The following is a 25,002-nucleotide window of genomic DNA, read 5'->3' on the forward strand; positions in this document are numbered from 1 at the left end:
TTGTGCGACCAAGTATGAGGCAGAGGGTGCAAATACTTTTGTCCGGCCCATTTTTGGAGTTTTGTGTAAAATGATAATGATGTAATTTTTTTCCCATTCTCTTTTGTGTTTTTTCATTGCAAGCAAAATAAATGAAGACATTACTACCAAAGCATTTGTAATTGCAATCATTTTCTGGGAGAAATTGAGCATTATCTGACAGAATTGCAGGGGTGCCAATACTTTTGGCCAGCACTGTACATAAACCTGGAAAAGAAACAAATGCAAAAACACAAATGATTGCTGTCCCGGGTACTTCACAAACTATGGCATTTATTTCAAACAGAGGCTTTTGCTTTGCATTTTTACAATAAATTACATAACGACCATTTTGGGATGAGCCTAATAAATACTACTTCAACACGCTCCTGCATCATAATCTATGACCCAAACCATCTCCCATACAGTTTTGGAAAATAGATATGCCTCATTCAAAACCAACCTTCTTCTCTTACAAGCACAAGCTAATGAAAACAAAATTGAGTACAAAGTAAATAGAGAAATTAAAAAAATATATATGAACGCAACAATTTCAATGAATAAGAGTACAAACAAAATCGACAAACTACATCAAAAAAAAAAAAAAAAAAAAAACTCTTGTCACCAGAAAACATGTATGGGGACAAAGGAGGTGAACAAACATGCTGTGACTAAATCTTTTTACACAAACTACAATTAAAACCATAAAACTGTCTGTACAGAAAAGTACATTATTAACAGTGCAAGATATTAAATAGCTTGACTTAAAACACTTCTTGATATACAAATCTATAACAAAAGCATACAATAACATACAAGTGCTAAACAAAATGTAACTTCAGGTTATCAGTGAATAGGGATCTATACAAAGAAAACACTGGAGAAAATGTATCCATATACATCACTGTATAATATAAATGCACATTTACAATATTTTTACCTTTATTCTGGTCATAGTACACGAAAAACAGTATTTTTGGTAAGGGTGAGTATGAGAAGAGTGACAGTGTTTATGATATCAATGAAAGCTGAGGGGAAGCAATGCTTTGCTTTAATTAGTGAACTACATTAAAAAATAATTAACTTCATGTTTGGAACACTGTACATGTGGGATTCAGCTTCATTTAGGCTGTGAATACCTTTTATGGCTGCTTTCAAGTCAATGATCCAGTTGGAGACATCCATCGCAAGTATTCAGTCATGACAGAAAGACTGACAATTTGTTAAAAATGGAGACATAAAGAGATGGTTTTGATTTAAAAAAAAAAAAAAAAAAAAAAAAAAAAGGCAGATGAGTGAAGTATGCAGCCATTGCGTTCATCATCATTGCACGGTTTATACCCAAGCTGGATAAGAATTCAGTAGTAAATTACAGGTGATCCAGTATATTTCTACATTTAGTTAAATATTACCATATTCGGATAAAAGCCATCACTACCCATCATTCACTGTCCTTCAAATACATACACGCACACATTCACTCACACTGCATTCTTAAGTTCTTTTGTTTTTGTAAGAGATAATTTCAGGTTCTGATTTGAGAGGAGGACCGGGAAAAAATTCCGTCCTTCCTCCAAGTGCCACATAGAAAAGAACTAAAAGGCACTACAGTATCATAACCATAATCCATCCACTGCGGCTATCAGTGACTTCCAAGACTCAATGCAAACATGTAGAAGATATAAGCACTGTCATTTGAGTCAGGGGCAAGCTTTTTTTTTCTCATGATGGTGGTGGACAGCTAACATGGTTAAATTACACATATACTTCGCTCTTATTGCCAATATGGCAATGTTCACTTGATTTCCTCAAATAATGAGCTCAGCTACGAGTACAGAGCACAAAAGGGAGTTGAATGAAAACACCCCGTACCAACGCATTTCTTATCAAACGGGAACAGTTATTGCTTTCAAAAGTGTAATCTTATAAATGTTCAATTAGAATTAAGCAGAGCACAAAAGACAATGGTGGATCTTTTTAGACAAATTTCATCCCCCTGTAAGCAATCGTCTGAAAAGTGCACTTAAGTGCCATTAGCTTGCCAAGAAAACAGTTGTCAATAGAAAATAGTGCTTGTTTCTTGTTTGTCTCTGGTCTGGTGTTGTGCCCCAGTCGTTACAGTAAGTAGCTTGACTTTTCCAACCTGTGGGAAGGGAATGGGGGCAGTGGCCCCAGCGTGCTGGTTAAGTGCTTAGTGTGGCGGCTTGCTGCTATGTCCTGTCACCTGCACTCCACTGATACACTAGAGTTCTGCGATGAGGATGAGGATGAAGACACTGGTTGATCAGCCAGCGTCAACATGACCGCTGCTGTCAGTGAGCTCGAGGACGGTGAAGAGGATGAAGAGGAGGAGGATGCCGCCACAGTGCCTGTAGACCAGAAAGAGTATTTAAAGTGTCATTTCAAGTTGTCATTTAGTGTCATCCAGCAAATTATCTCACTTTTGAATGGATGTAAAACATCCGAGCTGGACATAAATGGAGTTCGTGACAAAATTTGCCGGATGACAAATAATGACATCTGTCGTAAGCATTCATTAATGCCATTGACTTTGTCACGTCATAATTAGGACGGTCATATGACAGTCTTGTGACACCGCTGTCAAATAAAATGTTATCTATTAACCCAAATAAATCAAATAAGCCACACTGTACTAAAAACCGCAGGATTCAAAATGAGGGGGGAAAAGTAGCGGATATAGTCCGAAAATTACAGTATACATATATATATTTGCAGTTATCATATTTTTAATTATTAGTCCCTTTTAAAACTTGTATTTTAATATAATTATGAAAAGAGTATAGTATCATGTTAATACAAGCCAAATTAATGAAATCAAAATGAATAAAAACATTAATACACTCTGATGAGGGCTAAAAGTAGATTTTTTTCCCCCTAGTACAGTGGTACGTCCACATAAGAATTAGATTTTGTTCCAGAACCTGGTTTGTAAGTGGAAATGGGAGTATGTCGAGCGGGATTTTTCCCATCACAATACTGTACATTCTAATTCGATTAATCCGTTCCATAGCACAACAACCTACACTAAATCCTTCATAAAGAGAGAGAGAGAGGAGAGAGAGAGGAGAGAGAGAGAGAGAGAGAGAGAGGAGAGAGAGACGAGAGAGAGAGAGAGAGAGAGAGAGAGAGAGAGAGAGAAGAGAGAGACGAGAGAGAGAGAGAGAGAGAGAGAGAGAGAGAGAGAGAGAGAGAGAGAGGTGTGGAAAGAGTGCGAAGTTTTTTACTTTTTCTTTTTATGTTCTGTTGTTGTTGCCGTCGGCTATGGTGGACAGTAGCCATCAGTAGTGGAATGAAGTACATTTTTGTGTATCTGTACTTTATTTGAGTACAAATATGAAGTGGTACTTTTTACTTTTACTTTACTACACTTTACAGCAGGCTCCAGTATCTGTACTTTTTACTCCACTACTTTTCAAATTGTCACCTGCGTTACCCGTTACTTTTGTTTGTTTTCTTTTTTTCTTATTGTGAACCTGAGTGTTTCGTTTTTATGCCTCTAGCGATAAGCCCCGTGCAACTATTACCGGTAGCAAAGCACTAGAGACCGCAACAACAGCACAAGCAAGATTAGGCAAGTGAACAAGATATTGACCAATTAAAAAAACGCCACTCTTGTACAGTAGGTGGCGGTATTAACCTGATAGTTGCTTGCAATTCGCACAGCCCGATCACGTAGTCTCACTCACTCTCCCTCCTTCCCTCTCTCTGCTCTTTGTTGGTCAGGCAGTGCACTGGAGTTGCTTACTAAACGTTAACAATGATTGACAGATGTTTAATGTTTGATCTTGCCACAGCCAAAGCTTCGAAAGCGCCGCATGAGTCAATATTCGTTTCACTTGTTAAACAGTTGCTGTGGCAACTCATTGTGTGTAAGTGAGCAGCTTGAGCGAACTTCAGTGGACTTGCTCAATGAAGCATTTAATAAAGCCAGGCATTTTTTCTACTTTACTATTGTTTGGAAATAAATTCGTTGGAACAGTAACATGTTTAAAACTTATAATAATTATTACATTTGAAGTGCTTGAAAAATGTATTTATTAGGGCTGTCTAAATTATCGCGTTAACGGGCGTTAATTAATTTTTTAAATTAATCACGTTAAAATATTTGACGCAATTAACGCACTAGGCCCGCTCAGACAGATTTAAATGTCAGTACAGTGTAAGGCCAACTTGTTAATTGTGTTTTATGGAGTTTTTTCCGCCCTCTGCTGGCGCTTGGGTGTGACTTGCACTGTGTTATGTGGCGTAATGTCGCCCTCTGCTGGCGATTCAGTGCAGCTGATTATTTGGGTTTCGGCGCGCTTTTTCTGACGTGATTATATGTCGACGCGAACTCACACTAATAGAACAGTGCTATTCAGACCAGCTAACGTCCGCAGTCCAGTATTCAGTGGCAGTTCTCATAGCCCCATCACACTGTGTTTGTGTCTAATACATGCACCGCTTGTGAGTTATATTCCTCCTTTGTTTATATTCATGAGCATTAGATAGTTATTGATGATGTGTATTTGAATTTGTTCACATATATGGTGAAATGCCAGTTACATTAGTTAGATGCTTGTGAGCTAATTGGCTAGTGCTAGCTGCTCAAAACGGGACACGTGTGTGTACATTTTATGTTATTTTGTGATTTATGCAAGTGTATTGACACATTGCCCTTGTTATTTTCAGTTTTACAAAAATACAAGAAATGTGCTCCTGTCAAAAAAAGAGATGACTTCAGTAAAGCCAATGACAACTTTGCCACACCGTCTGATTTCTTTTTGGAACTTATGTTCGCTATCTGTCAATTTGTGTACTCACACACATTGAGGACAGAATAGGCGCTACTAGTTTATTTTTTGATTGAAGAAATTTTACAAATTTTATTAAAACGAAAACATTAAGAGGCGTTTTTAATATAACATTTCTATACACTTGTACTAATATTCATCTTTTAAGAACTACAAGTCTTTCTATCCATGGAACACTTTAACAGAATGTTAATAATGTTAATGCCATCTTGTTGATTTATTGTTATAATAAACAAATACAGTCCTTATGTACCGTATGTTAAATGTATATTTCCATCTTGTTTTATCTTTCCATTCCAACAATAATTTACAGAAAAATATGACATATTTTATAGATGGTTTGAATTGCGATTAATTGCGATTAATTACGATTAATTAATTTTTAAGCTGTAATTAACCTCGATTAAAGAATTTTAATCGTTTGACAGCCCTAATATAATTTACAGAAAAATATGAGCATATTTTATAGATGTGTTTGAATTGCGATTAATTGCGATTAATTACGATTAATTAATTTTTAAGATGTAATTAACTCGATTAAGAAATTTAAAATCGTTTGGACAGCCCTAATATATATATATATATATATATATATATATATATATATATATATATATATATATATATAATATTATATATATTATCTATATATATATATATACATAACATATATATATATATACACACACACATATTTTTTTATACTATAACTAGTAAACTATAATTTGTATATAATATATAGTATACTTTGGCGGGGGAAAAAAGTGAAAAAATCCTAATACTAAAATACTTCACAATACTAAATCTGAATAAAAAACAATGAACACACACACACACAAAATTGTTTTTTCACTTGAATATTTTTTTTCTTAGATACTTTTACTTTCAATTTAAGTAATTTTTTTGCACCTGTATCTGTACTTTTCCTTAAGATAAAAAGTGAGCACTTTAGCCACCACTGTTGTGTTGCACAAGTTCTGAAATAAATTATTAAAAACCTGACGAAACCTGGCGATTACTGGCGAACAGAGGTCATTGGAGGACCATCGAGATTGTAGACATATTCCAAGCCAGTTCACTGACGCGCACACCACACTCATATTTTTCTATCATTCTCATCTTAATTTTAATGATAAGCGTAGTCTTTTTAATTTTTTTTCACCACCTGCACTAACCTTCTTGGGACCCATATTGACTTCTCTCACAAGAAAATCTGGCGTACTGCCATCTTGCGGCAAAACAAATTGCGACTGTTGTAAATCGTCGTATTTTGAGCATGTCATCATATGAGACAAATGACGAGTCAAATTTTACGTCGGATGTCGAAAGGATCGTATGTCGAGGTGTTCGTTTGTCAAAGTAACACTGTATTTCACTTATTGCATGCCATTGGCGATAGACGTCCAATTCATTTAAGCTGGGAGGACTGGCCATGAATACTCATCTGTCTGTGCTATTGGCAGCGCTAGGCGTCCAATCAATTTCGACTGGAAGGGGCGAATGGGCGTCTACTGTCGTCAATGGCAGCCAATTAAGTTTTTAGTTAAAAAAAAAAAAGTCATAATTTGTGCATGAAAAGTTAAATGGTTAATGTGCACAAGATTTAAATCAAAAACAAAAATCAAACACGAATCGGAGTGGACCAACTCACTTTCTAGTTCCTTTTTCTTCATGCGCTTTCGCCGGCGGTCAATCGAGGCGACCTCAGACTTGAGGGAGAGGTAGTGGTTCCTGATGTCTTGAAGCTTATCCTGAAGAAATGAGATCCTCTCCAGACTGCTCATTTTCTCCAGGTCAGCTGGTGGAAATTGAATCAGAATCATTAACCTTGCAGTCGCCATCTTGAAAGTGTGATCCCCTATCTGCGGGCACTTCCAAAGGTTATCTACCGTAATTTCTGGACTATTGGGCGCCCCTGATTACAAGCCTCACCCAGTACATTTTTAAAGGAAAAACCATTTTGTACATACATAAGCCTCTCCTGGCTATAAGCCGCGTGTGCCCACTTAGTAAAATGAGATCTTGACAAAGAAATACACACAGTTTTCAAAATTTTAATTACACACCTTAACTTTTCGTTCCAAACAGCGCCAGCAAACACGGCAGTTATATAGCAGCGGCACGGAAGTTACATAGCATCAGCACGGCGGTACAGCACAAATTGGGCTGGTTATTAAAAACATAAAAGTCTTTGTTAGCAATCTTCATCTTCCTCCTGTGCTCTCAAACCATGGAAGTCTTCACCCTCAGTGTCGGATATGAAGACGCTCAGAGACACTTTGCCACGCACCTACTCAGTCTCTCCTTCGCCGTCGCCTTCAATGTCTCCCATAATGAGGTAAATGCACTCCTGAGCCCGTGCTGTCCTCTTCGGCCAGCAGCAGACTGGCCCCTCGAAACCCGTAGGTGATGGCGGACTTCTTTCACACTGCTTCACGCTGCCAGGCTCCCCGGCATGCATAGCTGCTTTTCGCATGAGGCGAGTCTTGGCAAACGATCTCTTGCCGCGAGTTGTCAAAACTTCCCATACAACAGGGATGGCCAATCTAATTTTTTCTAGCGTTCTCCATGATGCAGATCTGCCAATTCTACTCATGCACAAAGACGAGGGTCCGCCACCTCTATTCATGCACAACGTACAAAGTTAAACCACCGGTCATAGTGCAAACAAGCGTCTTCCTCGACACTTATATTCCACATGTCTCACTCCCACATTCCATGCTCGAGCGCCCCAGGCGGCAGTCAGAAAAATGCACAAATTGGCCGCATCATTGCACACGCCGCAGGATCCAAAATGAGGGAAAAAAGTAGCAGCTTGTAGTCCAGAAATTACGGTATTTTCCCACAGATGGGGATTTGGATCAGGGGATGTCGTCTTTTTTTTTTTTTTTGGTCAACTGTGGGCCTCTAAAGACCTTTGAAACATTGTGATTAACGGCTGTATAAATACAGTAAATTGGGAGTTGACTTAAAGTATCAGGTCAATGTTAGCTGGAACATACCACTGCAGACAGTGAGGCTTAGTTAGCCTTTACGATGCTATAAGAGGATTCGATTCATTGTCTTGGTCACTTTGGAGATATTTGTTCATTTTACTTGATGTATTCATTTCTACATTATTTGTCTTTCCGACTTTATTTGGACAAGATTAGAGTGTAGGTCTCAGCTTCTTCTCTGAAGCAAGGTACAAGAATACATACAGCAGCTGCTAGTAGAATTCCACTTTCTTGTGAGCCACTACATGGGTTAACCTAGGGGCCTGCCTATTCGCATTTGGAATCACTAATCTTTTTGAAGGCATCCAAGGCACTTCTTGAAGGCACCTGGAGCTCGTAATTGTTAATTTTTTAATAAATGTATTTAGCTTAGGTGATTATTGCTTTCTTCTTGTTCCTGAATTGTGTGTCAGCATCTCATGTTCATTAAGAGAATAGTAGTACCTGTTGCAAGGAAAAATCAACTTTTTTCTTCTTCATCACACTTACACATCTGGAAGCTCCACTTGTAAACCCGTGGTGATCTTCCATGGTTTTCCCGGTGTTGTGAGTGGTCGGTGTCACCCTGCTTGTGATACTTATGGCTTGAAGGGGGAGATCGGCCGCGACACTTGGGCGAAACAGCAACCTTAACTTCCGATGTGTCATTCTTGGTGGAAGTTGGTTTGGCAGAGCCTTCCAAAACAGACTGGTCTTCGCTGTCACTGCTGTTGGCTGAAAGATATAAGAATAAAGTTTTACACTACCTTACATAAACATGCATTCTAATGCAGAAAATAAGTAAAAGTGACTTCATTTTAGCTAGTCCATATCAGGTTCTGCTTACCTGTTTTCCTATTTTTTTTGGGAGGCACACCAAGGCTCTTTCGGTTTGGCTTGTGTTTCTTTGAGACGCCGCCTGTCTGTGATTCTTTTTGCCGTTTCTGACTCACAGATACTACAATGAGAAAGTGTATTAAAAAATGAGGGCGTGTGCAGGCTGCAGGTTTAAATGGCTTTTATTAGCACTAGGTTAGCAGTAAAAAGCTGATTTTATATGAAGCACTTTTGTGTGTACCTTTGGACTTGTGCTCACTCTCATGCTGGCTGCTGCTGCTCAGCTCCAAGCTGCAGTTGCTGCTGCTGTTGGAGGAGAGCGGGGCATCAAACACTTTGGGTGGGGAGCCTGCCCCCTCATCCCGAGGAAGGTCAGGCAGCTCCCCGCCCAGGCTCTCCACTTCAACTGTGCTGCTGTCACTCTCGCTGCGCCGGCATGCCACTTCCTCCTGTACCAACCCTGGCAGGAGATTTGCAGAAGATGACACTGGAAGCAGACCAGGAGGTGTGGGTGGCGCTGGTGGGGAACGCGGTGGTGCTTGGCTGCAGTCTTCCAATGTACTGCCTCTACCTGAGGGGGACTCTGGTGTAGTGGGTGGTGTGTTAAGTACAGAGTTACTGCCACTGCTAGGGAACTCTTGCAGTTTGTCAGTATCCATGTGTTCCTCTGAAGCGTCATCTTCAGGTCCTGCTTCCTGCTCAACACTTGTATCTTCAAGGCTGGAAGGTACAGGTGCAGGAGGAGAATTAGCAGCCTCTGTGTCTGAATCGGAGAATAAGTCTTTTAGAGTCTTCTTTGGCCACTGCGCTTGAATGCTTGACCACACGTCTTTTTGGCCCGTAGCACGTACAGCTGGCTTATCCTCTCCATTCCCAGACATCTTGGCCCTCTTGTCAGGAATGTCCCAGAACCCCGATTGTCTACTGGATTTGCTCTTCTCCTTTGTCCCATTGTATTTCTTGGAAGGGGAAGCTTTGGTCTTTGGGTGGCTTTGTTCACTGGCCTCAGCAAGTGCGGTGCCCTCATCGTCTGAGCTGGAGCTAGATGAGGCCCCCCTCTCTTCCATTGCACCAGTACTCCTGTCATCCAACTTTTTAGAAGAGACTGAAGGTAACCAATCTGCACTCCTTGTAGCCCTCTTAGCCCTAGACTGATTTTTAAGGTTCCTTTCGACTACTCCTTCAGATTTCCTTTTCCTGGTGCTTGCCTCCCCAATCAAATCCAGTTTGCGCTTCCCCACTTCACTGTTGATCATCTCCTGGTTCTTCCCTGAGACTACAGAAGATCTGGACCCATTGGGTTGAGTACCACTCTCTCTAAGTTCTGAGGTTTTATGAAGCTCTGGTACACCTTTTATATCCCTGCAAGCATCACAGTCTTCTTTATTTTGCTCATTCTCACCCTCGTGGTCACTCTCGTCTGAAGACAACTCAGAGGCTGCAAAAGAAAAAGAAAAATTGTGTCACTAGATACATGTGAGATTGAATGTGTTTTGAATTTTGAGTATGTTGTTACCTTGCAGACCATTAAGAATAGAAGTAATTTCTATAGACTTGGCTGGAGTCTGCTGCTGAGTACCTTGGTCCTCACCCTGATCTAGTTTGGAAAAGACATCTGGGCTAAGGTCACACTTAGATCGAGGGACACGGTTATTGTTGGGCGAAGGACCGAGTGCTTCTCTATCAGTGAGCCTCTCGAACCGGTCTCGCTCCCGCTCAACTTTGTTCTGTCAGAATTGAATAAAAATCAGAGATCTAATCCATGTCATAAAGCCGAAACGTAAAAATCCATACAAATCCATACCTTTATTTTTTTACGGTGCTTTATTTTTTGTACATTCTTATTGGCTGGGCGAACAATCTTGTCTGCTTTGATCCATTCATCATATCTAAAGAGCAAGTAGAAAACACAGAGGAAAAAAAGTTTTCATCAATCGGATCCTAGGGAAGAGCTTATCACAACACCACCCACCACAAAACCACCTCCACTGTCTGGCTTGAAACACTGCTGTGATACAATAAGCCGAGAGCACAAAGGAATACATCCACTGATGTTAAAGACAAAGCCTTACGATGAGAAGAGAAACATTTACACCAACCATCACAGCCAACATAACAGAGGCCGCTATTTGGGTCATATGACAAGAATGAAAAGTTGCACAACATCTCACAACGTCACGCACATACAGAATGCAGAAAACAACCCATCGTTGTTAGATTACCACAGGATCACACGACAACAATGAGACAATGAAATGTGTTTTTTGCTAGTTGCCCTAACGCTCAGGTTGACACTGCATTAACCCTAGCCCACAAGGGAGGGGAGAGAGGTAGAGGTGAGTATAGCAACAGTGCTTGGCCTCTCTGAGATTAGTTTAACTCAATACTGCAGGATCTACTGCATGGCCAAGCCGTCATGAAACAGAAGCATGTCCGTTCAGACAGCTAGGAGGGTTGACAGACAGGGGGTTCAATCACAACTGGCTAAGAGGAGCTGAGGAACGTTCCACATCAACCCCACGCCCAATTCTGTTTCTGCCACTAGAGGGCTCAGTAGGCCCTGATCAAGATGAAGCAGAATTGTGAGGAGGAGTGCATTAGTCAATGCTACAGGGATATCCATGAAGTGGTAATCCCTCGAGCCAATTTGAAGGTTAAGATGTGATTTTGTTTGAGGATAAATATATAAATTAGGTGACTGTCCCCATGTCCTGTCTTACCTGATGTTCCAGCCACAGTAGTGCACCAGGTAGAGCACCTCTCCCCCCTCCACGTCTGCCTCTTTCACAGTGGCCTCGTACGTCTTCAGACTGCGGCCTCGCCCATACCTCACCTGCACCTTCATCCCCGGGGGGTAACACTCAAACTCTTCCCCTTCCTCCCCATCCTGACTGTTGTCATCCCTGCAAGAAAGACAGTTCAGCACTTCCTGTCCCTAATCTTCTCCGGACAAAACCACAGAATCTCAGACACCCACCAATGATACTGCATTCTATCACTGAACTATCTGCTGCTCTTCTATCCATTTGACAGGTCTCATATCTCCATCACTAATCTACACTACAGACTGAATAATTCATGGTAAACCTCCAAAACTAAAACATGGCTTTGCAAAAATAATCATTTCTTTTAAGTCTTGAAAAGTTCATACGACTACCTAACAATAGATGCACAAAGCACACTTGGGATTTCCATTCACACGCTGTGGAGAAGAGCCACAAGGAGGCGCTAGTGAGGAACAGTCAGGCACCATCAAAGCTGGAGGGTCTACTAGCAGTGAAGAAGGAAGGCCGGTTAAGTGACTATGATGCAAGGGCCACAGGGGGCCTCGAGGGTCACAGGTTAGCACAGCAAAGCGCAACTTGGCAGGCAGCACAGCAACCTGAAGCATAACAACAAGCTGCTATGAAGAGCAGCTCTGTCAACCCTCCGCACAGTCATCGAAGCAATCAAACACCACTAAAAGCTCATTTCCAACATAGCACAATTAAGGTGTAGTTAACTGTGCAGCACGTGGTACAACCAAACAAAGTAGCTGCTTATATTTAAATAAACTAAACTGAAACTAAAGTTAGTCAAACCCAGAACAAAAATACTGAAAAACACTTTCTCAGGTTAGCATTGTCTGAAAGGATCATTTGTTTCCAGTAATATTGGTTTGTTGAGCACTTTTTTCTGATTGAAAATTAATTGAATACCGAACTACATGAGGTGGAAAACCATAGATAGGGGAAACAAAACATGGGACATGACACTTAATATATGAAATGGCATTTTGTTCCATTTACTTTCAGTATGTGCTAAACACAGCACCACCACAACCACTAAAACTACTATCACTAATGCTATAATAATAATTAAAGGCTGGAAATAAAGTTATTTTCAAGAAAGTAGGCCATCTGTTCAGGCTGAATAGAATCAATTCAACAGGCTGGTCAAACGGACTTTGTAACCATGAATTGGTTACAAGTCACTGAGATCAGTAGAATCTTTGTATTACTTCACAAAAATACAAAAACAATCAAACAAAAAATAGGTATGTATGTTAACCCACAACGCTGCATTAAAGAGAGCTGGCAATTTTAAACATTTCAGAATGCTACGGAATTTGGGGTGGGGGTGGGCATGAGGAAAAAATGAAATCTAAAGAATTCTGATTAATAAGGGCTGATTGCAACCCCCCCCCCCCCCAAAAAAAAAAAAAAAAAAAAAAAAGGCTGATATTTTAGAGGATGACACATCAGCATCACTATGGATTAAAAAGATAAAAGTAAAATGACGGCAACTTGACATCTTATTTGGAGTGATGAATAAATAAATAAATATGTTATTTATTTATTTATTTATTGATATTTATCTTTTAATCTTTTGCTTCTGCTGTGTTGTTGTGATTTGGACCTTGAGTACGTTAATAATCAATCTATATATCTATCCATCTATGACTGAAATTCATGGGAATAAAGCCTCGCCCCTCCACACAACCATACTAGTATGAAGTTAACAACCATGTGACAGACACTGTATCAACTCCGGCTTCTCGATTCAGAAGTTACTTGACAAAAAACACCTAACAAACAACATTTGAATGACTGAAAACGAACATTTGCCATCACAGGAAGCCTTGCGTCTAGCGGTCAAAAGCATCAGCGACGCAATTCACACTCACGCACACTGACATACAACATATAATAAAGCTGGATATGAGGTAGAGTCAGAGAGGAGAGGGGATAACTATGTTTATCACTATCTGGGCTGGGTGAAAGTCAAGAAGCCATGTCATTATTCGAGCGAATGAAGCAGGAGAAAGACAGTAAGAGAGAGATAAAGCACAAAATGACACATGCCATGTGAAAGGTACTAGTCAGGCTTTGCTGCGTAAAGATACTTTTGCCAGATGATACAGACTAAGCCATGACTAATAATAATAGCACAGTGGGTAAGAGCTTAAACAAAGAGAAAGGCCTTCCTCATCGCCCAATGGTAAGCAAGCCAAGGTGGATTTGTGGATATACAAAGGAATTTGTGATAAAAAAGGACTAGATGACTGCTTTTGGTGTTGCCACCAAGGTAAGACAATGTCTTTGCTCTTTATCAAAAGCAAATTGGTAATATTTTGAAGGAAGTAAGTGAATATCTAAATTATTCCACCCACATTGTTTGTACTATTTTTTAAAACAATCATCCCTGAGTAGTAATTTCTTGAAACCACCTACCCAGAGTTGTCCTTGTTTTCATGCTCCTCTTCATGCTCCTGTTTAATGCTCTCAGCTCTGAGGCGAGACGTGGATGAGCGTTCATCTGTGTCCCCTGTGTGTGGCTCATCGTCTTCCTCCTCCTCATCGTTTCCATTGCTATCCTTTGCTTCAGCTTTTGAAGATGCCCCCTCATTTTTGTTTAGAACCAACTCAAGCTTCTCCTCCTGAGGGAGAACGATGCATTTTAAAATGAAGTAACTTGACATTTGATATTTGACATTGCAGTGTCAATGCACCTTGCAAACTACAGATTGTGTGCTGATTGGTTCTCCATTCCCAGGATACTTCTGTTCTTCTATGCTGGTTGATGTGGCGGATGTGTTTTCTCCCTCACCCACAGACGCTGCCTCTCCCTTGAGGGCCTGCTTCAAAGGGAGGTCCATCTTGAATGTGATGGCAGTGGAAGTGCAATATTCTTCAAAACCATAAAGGTACCTGCACGAAAGCACAACTCTCGTTACATGAAAACAGCTTGTCCTATAACTGGTAGAAAACTACTGAGCAAACTTGGAAAAACATGGAGCACTTGGCCCACAGACTACAGGATGCAGCACTTGGACATACTTGCGGTAAGCACATTTGACATTGTAGCCAGCAGCTGTATTGAGGACAGGTATTCCAAGGTCCTGGTAGATTTGCTTCCAAATGGCGCCACTTTTAATCTGTGTATAAAATTGGGGAAGACCAGAGGATTTAGCCCCTAGGAGAAATAGTGCCAAGCTCCAACTACAATATAGTGTCTGTGCTGTGAGAGTGGGTCTTACGTTATCGAAGCCTCCTAGTTTGTTCACCAGTCTATACAGTTTGAACAGGTTGAGATTCCGGTAACCCAGAACAGGCCGCTTGTTGATGGGCGTTCCTAGGAGAAGATTATGAATATATATCAATTTATGATCAAACAAAATATAGCCACTAAAGTTAAGGTTTGACTTGAAAATATGCAACAAGATAATTTTATTTTGTAAAGCATTTATTGAAGTAACATTCTTACAATTGTAAGCTAAAACCAGACATTATCCCCCATTATGAACTGATGACTGACATGGGTCGAGACGTTTTGTAGCACGTCTACTAAGATATTACAAATTAAAGCAATACTACGTAACTTTTTAGTTTTGGTCAATTTTAATGATGCCGGTGGACAACAGAGGTAGTGTTTTGCCTTAAGGAGGACTGCGTTTCCCATGAGGGCCAGAGCACACCCGCATAGTGCTGTAAAATCATGATTTCCTGGTCGCCTGCAGCTGGATTAAGCAACATTTCTGTTTCCAGCAGCTGTGTGATGGATGAATAGCAATAAGGTAATTAATCCAGTTGTGGCAAAACAATAGCATATGACGGTTGGCAACCGTCTGGTTTTGTGTGGCTAACCCAGCCACCCCATCCGAAGCGTTGACGAGTTCGGTTAAATGGGCATCACCCTAGCGAGTGAAAACCTTGCCAATCTTCTTTCTATATCCTAGTAGCCTTCCTATATTTTTCCTCCTCAGACAAAACTGTCTCTTTTGATGCTCTGTCATCTTTGCAGAATTCGTCATCAACTTCTGTCTTTAATGGGGAAAGGGAGAAGTGACATTTGCCATAAAGCAGCTAGCACATTTGTAGTTTTTTTGTGTGTGGCAGGTTTCCTACCACCCTCCTAAAGTTAATTAGTGCTGGTGAAAGCGATACAGAACACCTCAAGATATAAAAGACTTGTCATTCAACTATTTGTAAGTCCACATATCACAAATGTTATGAAAATATTTTATAGAGGTTGAAAAGTTACCTAGTGTTGCTTTAACAATAAAATTAACAAATAAAAACATGGAAATAAAGCTTATTTACATAAAAGCAACCACTATTGGTAATATGAACTCACTTCTGTCTTCCATGAACTTGTATAGCTGCTGAAGAAAGTTCTCCCTTTCCTCGGGATATGGCTCCACTTCCTCCTAAAGCCAGGAGACTGGACTGTTTGAGGCTGTTTTCACTTTTTTGAATTTGAGGTTTGTGGAAAAATAAGCATGAACATGACTCATGTTTTACCTCTTCTTCTTCACCACTGGCATCTTCTTCCTGTTCCTCCTCTTCATCCTCATCATCCACTTCACTGCTGGAGCTTTCCTCCTTCACTTCAGTCTTCCAGATGCTAGGAATTACTAATTGTTGCTGGAACTCCAAAGCTGCGTCCAGCGCTGTTTGACAAACACGAATTGTTGAATTGGTCTTTGTTTTAGTAAGTGAAATGCAAACAAGATGTTCAAAACAAAGCCAAATTTCTTATGTTAAGTCTTCCAGAATTTAGCAGAGCTTAAGGTTTATTGAAACATAAAAAGTTGACAATTGTGTAATTTAACAGGAAATTATATTGCGCTGCAGAATATTTCAATAAATCAACGCAATGAGTAAACAGCATCAAACCATTATGTAGATGTTTTATACCAGTGGTTATCAACTGGGGTTCGATCGAACCCCAGGGGTTTGGTGAGTCAGCCTCAGGGGTTCGGGGAAGGTTAAGAAAGGCAGAGCCCCATTTTGCGCGCTGACTAAATCTAGGCAAGTTGGCGTTTTTAGACCAGGTTTTTGACTGGCTTGCCCTCAATTTACAGGCTTTATTTCTTTCAACTTAGCTCTCTATCTGATGAGAGGAGAAATCGGTTTGCTCAGTGAAAGGTTGACTGGCACTTGGTATGAGGAAGTATAGCAGACCTACAGACAGCGTGTACTGCGTAGATAATTAAAAACAAATAATTTTTAAAAAGCCTCGTTTTACGTAATGAAAATAGTATGTGATGCAAGGATGTGACAATAAAATGAGAATGAGGACATGAAAACGACAACAAAAAATGAACAGTGTGAAATTAAATGAGTTTCATTTCATTTACCAACGTGAAAGGCAAAATTATTTGCGGTAAATTTGAAATCTGGAAGAAATTTGAACGGGCATTCACTTAGATCAGACATGTCCAAAGTCCGGCCCGGGGGCCAAATGCGGCCCGCGGTCAAATTTCATCCGGCCCCCTACCTCTGTCATAAAATCAATTACGTCTGGCCCGCACAGACTTAATAAATTGGTCATCAGTGCTGCTACCAGCATACGAAGTAGCTTACACACTAAATGCTGCTCCTCATTTACCCGCTAAAAGGCAGCAGCGCTCTAAACAACATTATCTCATGTGACCCTTCCAATTTTCTAAAATGGCGACAATCAACAACAACAACAAAAAGTTGACTACGACGTCAGACGCTTCAAGGATAGGTTGAAATTGGACTATGTCTTCACTAAAATACGCAAAAACTCGGTCTGCCTCATTTGCAAAGACAGTAGCTGTTTTTAAAAAGTTCAATGTGAGGCGATAATACCAAACGACACTCTGACATGTACGACAAGATGATAGGGAAGATACGCAGCGAGAAATTGAAGCAAACTTGAAGCTAGTTTAATTTCACAGCAGCAGTATTTCGCAAGAGCCCGAGAGTCAAAAGAGAACGCCACAAAGGCTAGTTACGAGATTGTTGAAATTATTAATTAAAAAAATAATAAGCAAATGTGATACACAGAATGGCTTGCTAAAATTTGTTTAAATATACTGTTCTACGTAAAGGACGTCAGCCAAGGTCGGCCCCCCACATTTTTACCAGACCAAATCTGGCCCCCTTTGCAAAAAGTTTGGACACCCCTGACTTAGATGTTTGCCTGCTAGGTTTTGAATTTGTAATAAAATGGCTTAATTATGAAATTCCGAAGGGTTCGGTGAATGCACCTGTGAAATTGATCTGATTAACCAGACTCCAGGTCAGATATGATACATGTACGTAGAACGTATACGAGAAAGAAAAAAAAAAAGACCACAGCAAAGGTCTCCTGCTAATATGTGACCTAGCACAGCAAAATGAGTCACAGTGACCATTTTCTAAAACTGAAGTTTTGGTGAAATAAAAAAGAGCACATAATTAGGTTTCAAATTACATATCAAGCATTTTACTGTGACATTTCAACTCAGGGAAATTGCGACTTCAAGTCCGTGCATTGTGGATTCATAAAATTAAGAGAAAACAGACTCAGAAACTGAAATCTCACCTGGCTTCAATCCCGCATCCGCTTTAGGGGGCGAATCTGCATTTATTTCTCGAACATCTTTCCGTAACACCATGTAACTGCGAAAATATGACACCGATTAGCAGTTGTAGGACGGCCAAAATGACTATCAAAAATCAAAACATATTTTCTTTACATAAAACAAGTATATAGGTCATTTTTAATAGGGTGCCATTTGTGTCCCCTGTATGAATTAAGCTGTATTTTCACTGAAGACTGTTAGACAAATACTCATTTCATTATTTTTTTGTGTAATATCAATTGCTGTCTATTATAAATTCAAGGGCATAGACTCCTAAATTCTCTTTTTTAAATTTATTTTACCTCTCGTAAGAGGTTGTTGTGGAATTTTGCTATGTCCCTAGTGTGTTTCATTCAAATCCAGTGTAGAAAAAAACCAAAATAAAATAAATAAGATTAAAAATCAGATTTTGCAGTTTTATGAACTATGTTCAGTTCGGTTGATCATAACCTGTCCACTTTTTAAAAGCTACGCATCAAAGAAATAAAGGATGTCCCCGATCCGATCACGTGATCGGAAATTGGGTCTTTAATTAAAAAAAAAAAAAAAAAAAAAAAAAAAAAAAAAAAGTATTGTGCTGGCTAGAGTCTCCGGTGTTGAGAGCCAGTTGACATTTTACAGTACGTTACTGCCACCTATAAAAATTCATTGCATCCATCTTGTGACCGTTTTCAACACAGGCTCATTCACTTGACTACACAGCCTGTCGGTCGCATTTATGCTGTTGAGTGTGTTATGTTACCTTTCTGCTTTGGAAACTATATGTCTAAGTATTTTTCATCTTTACAATCCTGTTAATATGCAGCATATGTGTGTTTAGTGGGAAAAGCAATATGAACGAAATTTGTTGATAAGTCCTGCTGTATGGAAGCTAACTTATACATTAGGGCTGCAGCTATCGATTATTTTAGTAGTCGATTAATCGATGAACTAGTTAGTTCGAATAATCGAGTAATTGGATAAGGTACATAAAAAAATTAAAATATCTGAGCTGAGCCTCAAACGGTACAATTTTTTTTTTAATGAGGATGTATGTACAAAAAAAAAAAAACAATTGGCTAACTTACATAGCAAAAGTCCGCTAGCTTAAATGCTATAAAACGCTAACATTTTTTAATTTTTTTTGTTTTGTTTTGTTTTACAATGCTCTTAACAAATGGTTCAGACACATATTTACACAAAAAACTGCTAAATATACCAATAAACTACTTCACGAATGCATTAAAAAAATATTAGCCCAAACAATAACTCAGCTTATGTTGGTCTTAACAGGTAGGCGCTGGATTCAGTCACGTGAAATGAGGCAGACTAGAGGGCACTGTATCCACCCAAACAAAAAAAAAAAACTAAATGAAAACACTTTCAAAACAAACCATTACATCGCCACTTTAATTAAACGAATACTCGAAGCAGCAAAGTTTAATTCGAATCTTTTTTTCTAATCGAATACTCGAGTTAATCGATTAATCGTTGCAGCACTACTATACTTATAGCTTGTAGCTCAAGTGAACTGTGGTGTCTACATAGTATTTGTATACCAGTGTGTATTTTGCAGTTGAGTTGAATGCATGCATGTTTCTTTGTTAACAAATTTAAACAAACTACTGCATATAAAAATAAGAAAAGACCAAACCTTGTGTTTTATTGGATGGCAATCAAAGTTAGCTGGCTTTTGGGCAGTGCACAAGGAAAGACTGTTTTGGGCAGTACACTTTTGTATTTTTTGTTATTTTCTAAGGGCTAAAAAGTAACAAAATAATCCTGAAATACAATGGATGGCCTTGCTAAAAGAAAAATATACATTTTATACTCCGCAACACTGCTGGAAAAAGAGAAGAAGTACTGTAAACGGTATAGTACTGTAACATGTTTGGAACGTTTGTTTAAAACAGGGTCCCCCCAGGATTGATAAATCTAAATTCAAGACTTTTAAGACCTTTTTTAATGCCATTTCAACTGAAAATTAATACTTTTCTTGCACCCATTATTTAGATCATATAGAATCATATTAAATAAATAAAGCACTGAACATCAAATTTAACCTCAATTACTAAGTGTGTTTGACAGAAGAATGCACATATATTGAAAATACAATTAAAACACATTTAAAGTAACATTATAAAGTCTGTCAGAATTTTTTTAAACACACACACGCACACAATAATTATGGACAAAAAGAGGAGGAGGACAGGACTCAAACCAGCCATCGTCTGTAACAGGCTAGCCGCTAGAGCACCTGCCAAGACCCCAGTGAACATGGCTAACTCTTGAGTTAAAACGGCGAAATTCACATTCATTCGAAAGGCAAACCGAAATGTTTAAGAAGGTCCAATGCCTTCGCATGACCTATAAACTGCAACCCAAAGTATCTGGATGTAACTTGAGCCCCTATCACATACTCCAAAACAACGGGAATATCGCGGGACTTAACCGTGCAGCAGTTGTGTGTGAAAACAATTTCCCGTGTCGACTGACATGGGAAGCAGTGTGCGTGAAAGCAAGCATTAAATTCCCGGGTCACAGCAGATGGCTGATGACTTAAATATCATAGCGGCGGCCGATGTATCTTCCTCCCTCTTCGCAGTAAGAGGAAAACAAACATCGCAATTATAAACATAGCAGCTAAATTAAACTGAAAACATGACCAAAATTAAAATGTCAATTATTACGTCGGGCCGGGCCAGGGTTCTTTCTCGCTAACGTTTTGAAATAACTATATATTAACCATGTATGAATGATAAACTAAGGAATACTTGTTATAAAATAAATAATTTGGATTAAAAAAAAAAAGAAGGTGCTGTATGGTCATTGCAGAGCCAGAGTGTGCTGATACGCCCTTTTTAATCTTCCCCTCTGCGAGTCTGCATCTGTTTATTTATATTTAACAAACTATTCCAGCGTTATTTTGTTGTGTAAATACATTTATAATGACCATAAAAATATGTAGTCGATTTAAACATTAAGAAAATGTGCGTTTTTTTTTCTGCCAACTGAGAATTCGTTATAAAAGACAGGCTTTTATGCAGACATTGTCACACAAAACGTGGGTCGGGCTGGATTTTTTAGGCCCGATTTTACCTCTATCTTAAAGTCTTGATGAACTTAAATTGGCTGCAGTTACGAAGTCAGGAATGCTCCCTCCAGAAAAAAAACACGATTTGACCAACATTATGTTTAACAAACTTTTCCAGCGTTATTTCATTGTGTAAATGCATTTATAACAATCATAAAAATATGTAGACTATTTAAGCATTAAGAAAATTTGCGTTTTTTTTCTGCCAACTGAAAATTCGTTACAAAAGACAGTTACGACATCGGGAACGCTCCCTTGGAACAAAACGCAATATGACCAACATTGTGACAGCCGATGCAGACAAAAAATGACGTAATATCCAAAACAGATCACCAATGGACTCATTTGAAGTATATGAATGGTGGTCTGTTTTGGTGTTCAGAATCCACAATACTTCTGCCTGCAGGGTTTTCGTTCCACCGATAAACGGACGCATTCCCGATGCAGAGGTGGATGGATTCTCCGTTTTGCCGGTTGTGGTGGTTTGGCACTTGCGAGTTGCATTTCGATTAGTAGTGCAGTGCATCGTAAAAATTCTATGTGTCATCTTCGTTATGGATTTTAAAAAAATAATAATAAAATAAAAAAAACCTTCGTCACGGATATAATTTAGGTTGCACTGAGATGTTCTTGAAAATTAAGACCACGGTGAAAAAATTCCAGACTTAAAACAGCTCATTTAATACTTTTAATGCCTTTAATAATGGAAAACTAAATTCAATGCTTTTTTAATACTTTTAATAACCCGCGGGTACCATGTCAAAAAAAAAAAAATTATATATATGCATATATATACATATACATAAATACATATACATATATATACATACACATACATATATATACAGGGGTGCACATAATTTTTTTGCCCAGGTTCTCAGAGGAGGACCTGGAGATGTGACTTGGTCCTCATTGAGCTTGAGAGCCGACCCGCTTGATGCGATAAATTTATGACAAGCTTTACTGAGAGCCAATTAACTTTAATTAATTATATTAACAATTAATGCTTGATTAACATCAACTGGCACAACAAAATTGCCATTACTTTGAAGTGAAATGTAAAGAAATAAACATAAAAGCACCACTTCAAAATAAAGGGCGTTATGCGGCTCCCACATTAACTCCAAGCCTTTTTAAAAGTGGGATGTCCTCCTCATAAGTCCTCATTGAACGTGCATGTTTAGCTTTGTAAAATGCGAGCAAAAACACGTTTGTCAGTGCATGTCGCTGTTCATTACCTTTATTCCACGACTTGTCCATAGGGCGAGTGGGGTCATGTCTGACATCGATAGTTTGCTTAATTGCCACATGCTCTGTTTTTTTTCCGTGCTTTTCAAAGTTTGGATGGCTGAAATTCTTTGACCCTACATAAAATGCGCTGCTCTTATCGGCGACATTGGGATTCTCACGGCACATTTTGTACCGCATTTCCGTGCAAGCATCATTTGCTTCTAGCCATGGTACCTCATGTAGCCACTTTTCAGCAAAAGTCCTTTTTTTCGGTAGCTCCGGTGACGTCTCTGTCGTCTGTTTGTCTTTTGACGGGGGTGGGGGAACACGGAAGTAATTACTCGGTGTGGCCTGCCTCTTCGACATTTTGAGAAGTTATTTTCTCGTGTCCGCCGCAAATACAGTGGTCAGCCATCGGTACGCAAAAGCGTATGGAAGCCGTTGAGGGCCAGCGCGTTTGTCTACGTCCAGTACGCATGCGTGCATGCGGACCACTTATGTGCACCCCTGTATATATATATATATATATATATATATATATATATATATATATATATATACATATATATATATATATATATATACACACTCATACATATACATATATACATACATATACATATATACACATATATACATACATATACATATTATACATATACATATACACATATACATATACATAAAATATGGTCAGGAATCGGTAGATTCTCAAATTCAGGTGACTCGGACGCAAAAATATGTGATCGGGACATCCCTAAAAGAAATTAATTTAATTGAACAATTTCAAAACGTTTACAGTGGTACCTCTACGTAGGAAGTTAATTCATTCCAGGACCTTGTTTGTAAGTCAAAATGGTCGTATGTCGAGCAAGATTTTCCCATGAGAATACATTCTAATTCCATTAATTCGTTCCACAGCCCGAAAACCTACACTAAATCCTTAATACTGCTGTCACTATTGCAAATAGCAATTACAAAGAGAAAAACAAATCCATTATGAATAAAAATCGGTATAATCATATAATAATAGTAGTAATAACAATAATATTTGTAATCATGTAACAAATCAGGTTGTAATGTGACGGTTGTGTTTTGCGTGGTGTACCTAAACGCACCGCGGGGCTGACGGCAGAGTGACAAGAGTGCAGTTGAGATTTTACGTTCTCTTTTCGTCCTGTTGTTGTTGGCAGTTGGCGTGTTGTGTTGCACAAGTTCTGAAATAAATGATTAAAAACCTGACGAAGGTGGCGATCTCTTAGGCGATGGTACCACAATAATAATTGTCAATAATTTTACGTCGGATGTCGAAAAGATGGTGTGTCGAAATGATCGTATGTCGATGTTCCACTGTACTGTATATGTAAAATTTAAGATTTCTCATAAAGTATCTAAAGTCACGGTAGCTGTTATGCTAGCAAAACTAGGCTGAAGGCCAACTTAAGCACACAATGTCCCCTCTGATAGTGTCCACTCTTATGTTCAAATGGCACCCTATATAAAAATGACCCATCTTGTAAAAACATTAACTAGTTGATTTATAGCCTGCAATTGTTGTGCCTGTTTGTTTCCACTGTTGTTAAGGTAACAATTTGGCAAACTAAGAATAACCACTATGTGAAAAACCTCATCTGCATTATGCATGCATGACCTTACGTTCCCTAAAAATATTTTCAAAAGCCATTGTTTGTGAAAGTCCCATTTATTGCCAACGATCCCAAACTCTCAAGGGAGGGAGCAACACACATTGACCTATGAGCTGCATTGAAGAGGTCAACAGGCATATGGCTGTGAACTCTCATCAGCAAACAAAACTCACAGATGACACTCTGCTAACACCCTCAGGAATAATACATTAGAATTGTGTAAATGATTACACACACAGAACTAAAGTGGAAACACTGGTGAATGTGTGAAAAACAGATGAATGGGTACATTGTTACCCGTATCAACTATTTTTTTTTCTAAACACAGTGAGTTGCATCAACTGGGTCGGATAAACACTGATTAAAAAAAAAAAAAAAACGTTGGCATAACTAGAAATTTCAAGTCAACCAATTACAATAGACTTTTTACAGTTTGATGGAAAACGCAATGAAAATAAGTTAACTGTTAAACTCAACATTATATAGGTAAATATCTATTTTGCTCCAACTGGGCATTGAACCTGCATCGCTACCGTGGTAGCAGAGCCAGCACGCTCTTTAGCAAGCATCGGAAATGAGGTTAATGCTAATTTCGCACAACTTATCACTGCAAGTTACTCAGAAATTTAAGTATTGTCCACTAATGTGATAATGCAAGTTATTTCAACTAATTTAATCAAGATCACAATATTAATTTGATAAAATGAGGTAGAATACTAACAATAACAAAGTTACTTAAAGAACTTAAGAATTTAAGTTATATCTACTTAAAATTAGGGCTGTCAAACGATTAAAATTTTTAATGGAGTTAATCACAGCTTAAAAATTAATTAATCGTACTTAATCGCAATTCAAACCATCTATAAAATATGCCATATTTTTCTGTAAATTATTGTTGGAATGGAAAGATAAGACACAAGACGGATATATACATTCAACATACTGTACATAAGTACTGTATTTGTTTATTATAACAATAAATCAACAAGATGGCATTAACATTATTAACATTCTGTTAAAGCGATCAATGGATAGAAAGACTTGTAGTTCT

The 25,002-nt window shown here is 38.8% G+C and overlaps 1 protein-coding gene across 2 annotated transcripts in view; it reads right to left on the reverse strand.

Moving 5' to 3' along the window:
• Positions 1-1,283: 1,283 nt before the first annotated feature.
• Positions 1,284-25,002, reverse strand: part of arid4b (AT-rich interaction domain 4B) — a 90,438-nt gene continuing 66,719 nt past the window's right edge. Inside the window, exons 10-24 of one of the 2 annotated variants that reach the window (XM_057847568.1) lie at positions 17,963-18,039; positions 15,928-16,076; positions 15,761-15,833; positions 14,664-14,758; positions 14,464-14,561; positions 14,136-14,334; positions 13,858-14,063; positions 11,365-11,547; positions 10,449-10,533; positions 10,161-10,371; positions 8,886-10,082; positions 8,655-8,765; positions 8,318-8,542; positions 6,484-6,630; positions 1,284-2,387 (exon numbers count right to left, since the gene is read on the reverse strand). In XM_057847568.1, coding sequence (XP_057703551.1) covers positions 2,239-2,387; positions 6,484-6,630; positions 8,318-8,542; positions 8,655-8,765; positions 8,886-10,082; positions 10,161-10,371; positions 10,449-10,533; positions 11,365-11,547; positions 13,858-14,063; positions 14,136-14,334; positions 14,464-14,561; positions 14,664-14,758; positions 15,761-15,833; positions 15,928-16,076; positions 17,963-18,039 — 3,205 coding nt within the window. In that variant the 3' untranslated portion in view covers positions 1,284-2,238. The remainder of the gene's footprint in view (positions 2,388-6,483; positions 6,631-8,317; positions 8,543-8,654; positions 8,766-8,885; positions 10,083-10,160; positions 10,372-10,448; positions 10,534-11,364; positions 11,548-13,857; positions 14,064-14,135; positions 14,335-14,463; positions 14,562-14,663; positions 14,759-15,760; positions 15,834-15,927; positions 16,077-17,962; positions 18,040-25,002) is intronic. The other variant, XM_057847569.1, reaches the window with a different exon arrangement.

Source organism: Corythoichthys intestinalis, chromosome 10, assembly GCF_030265065.1.
Source record: "Corythoichthys intestinalis isolate RoL2023-P3 chromosome 10, ASM3026506v1, whole genome shotgun sequence".
Taxonomy (NCBI): Eukaryota; Metazoa; Chordata; class Actinopteri; order Syngnathiformes; family Syngnathidae; genus Corythoichthys; species Corythoichthys intestinalis.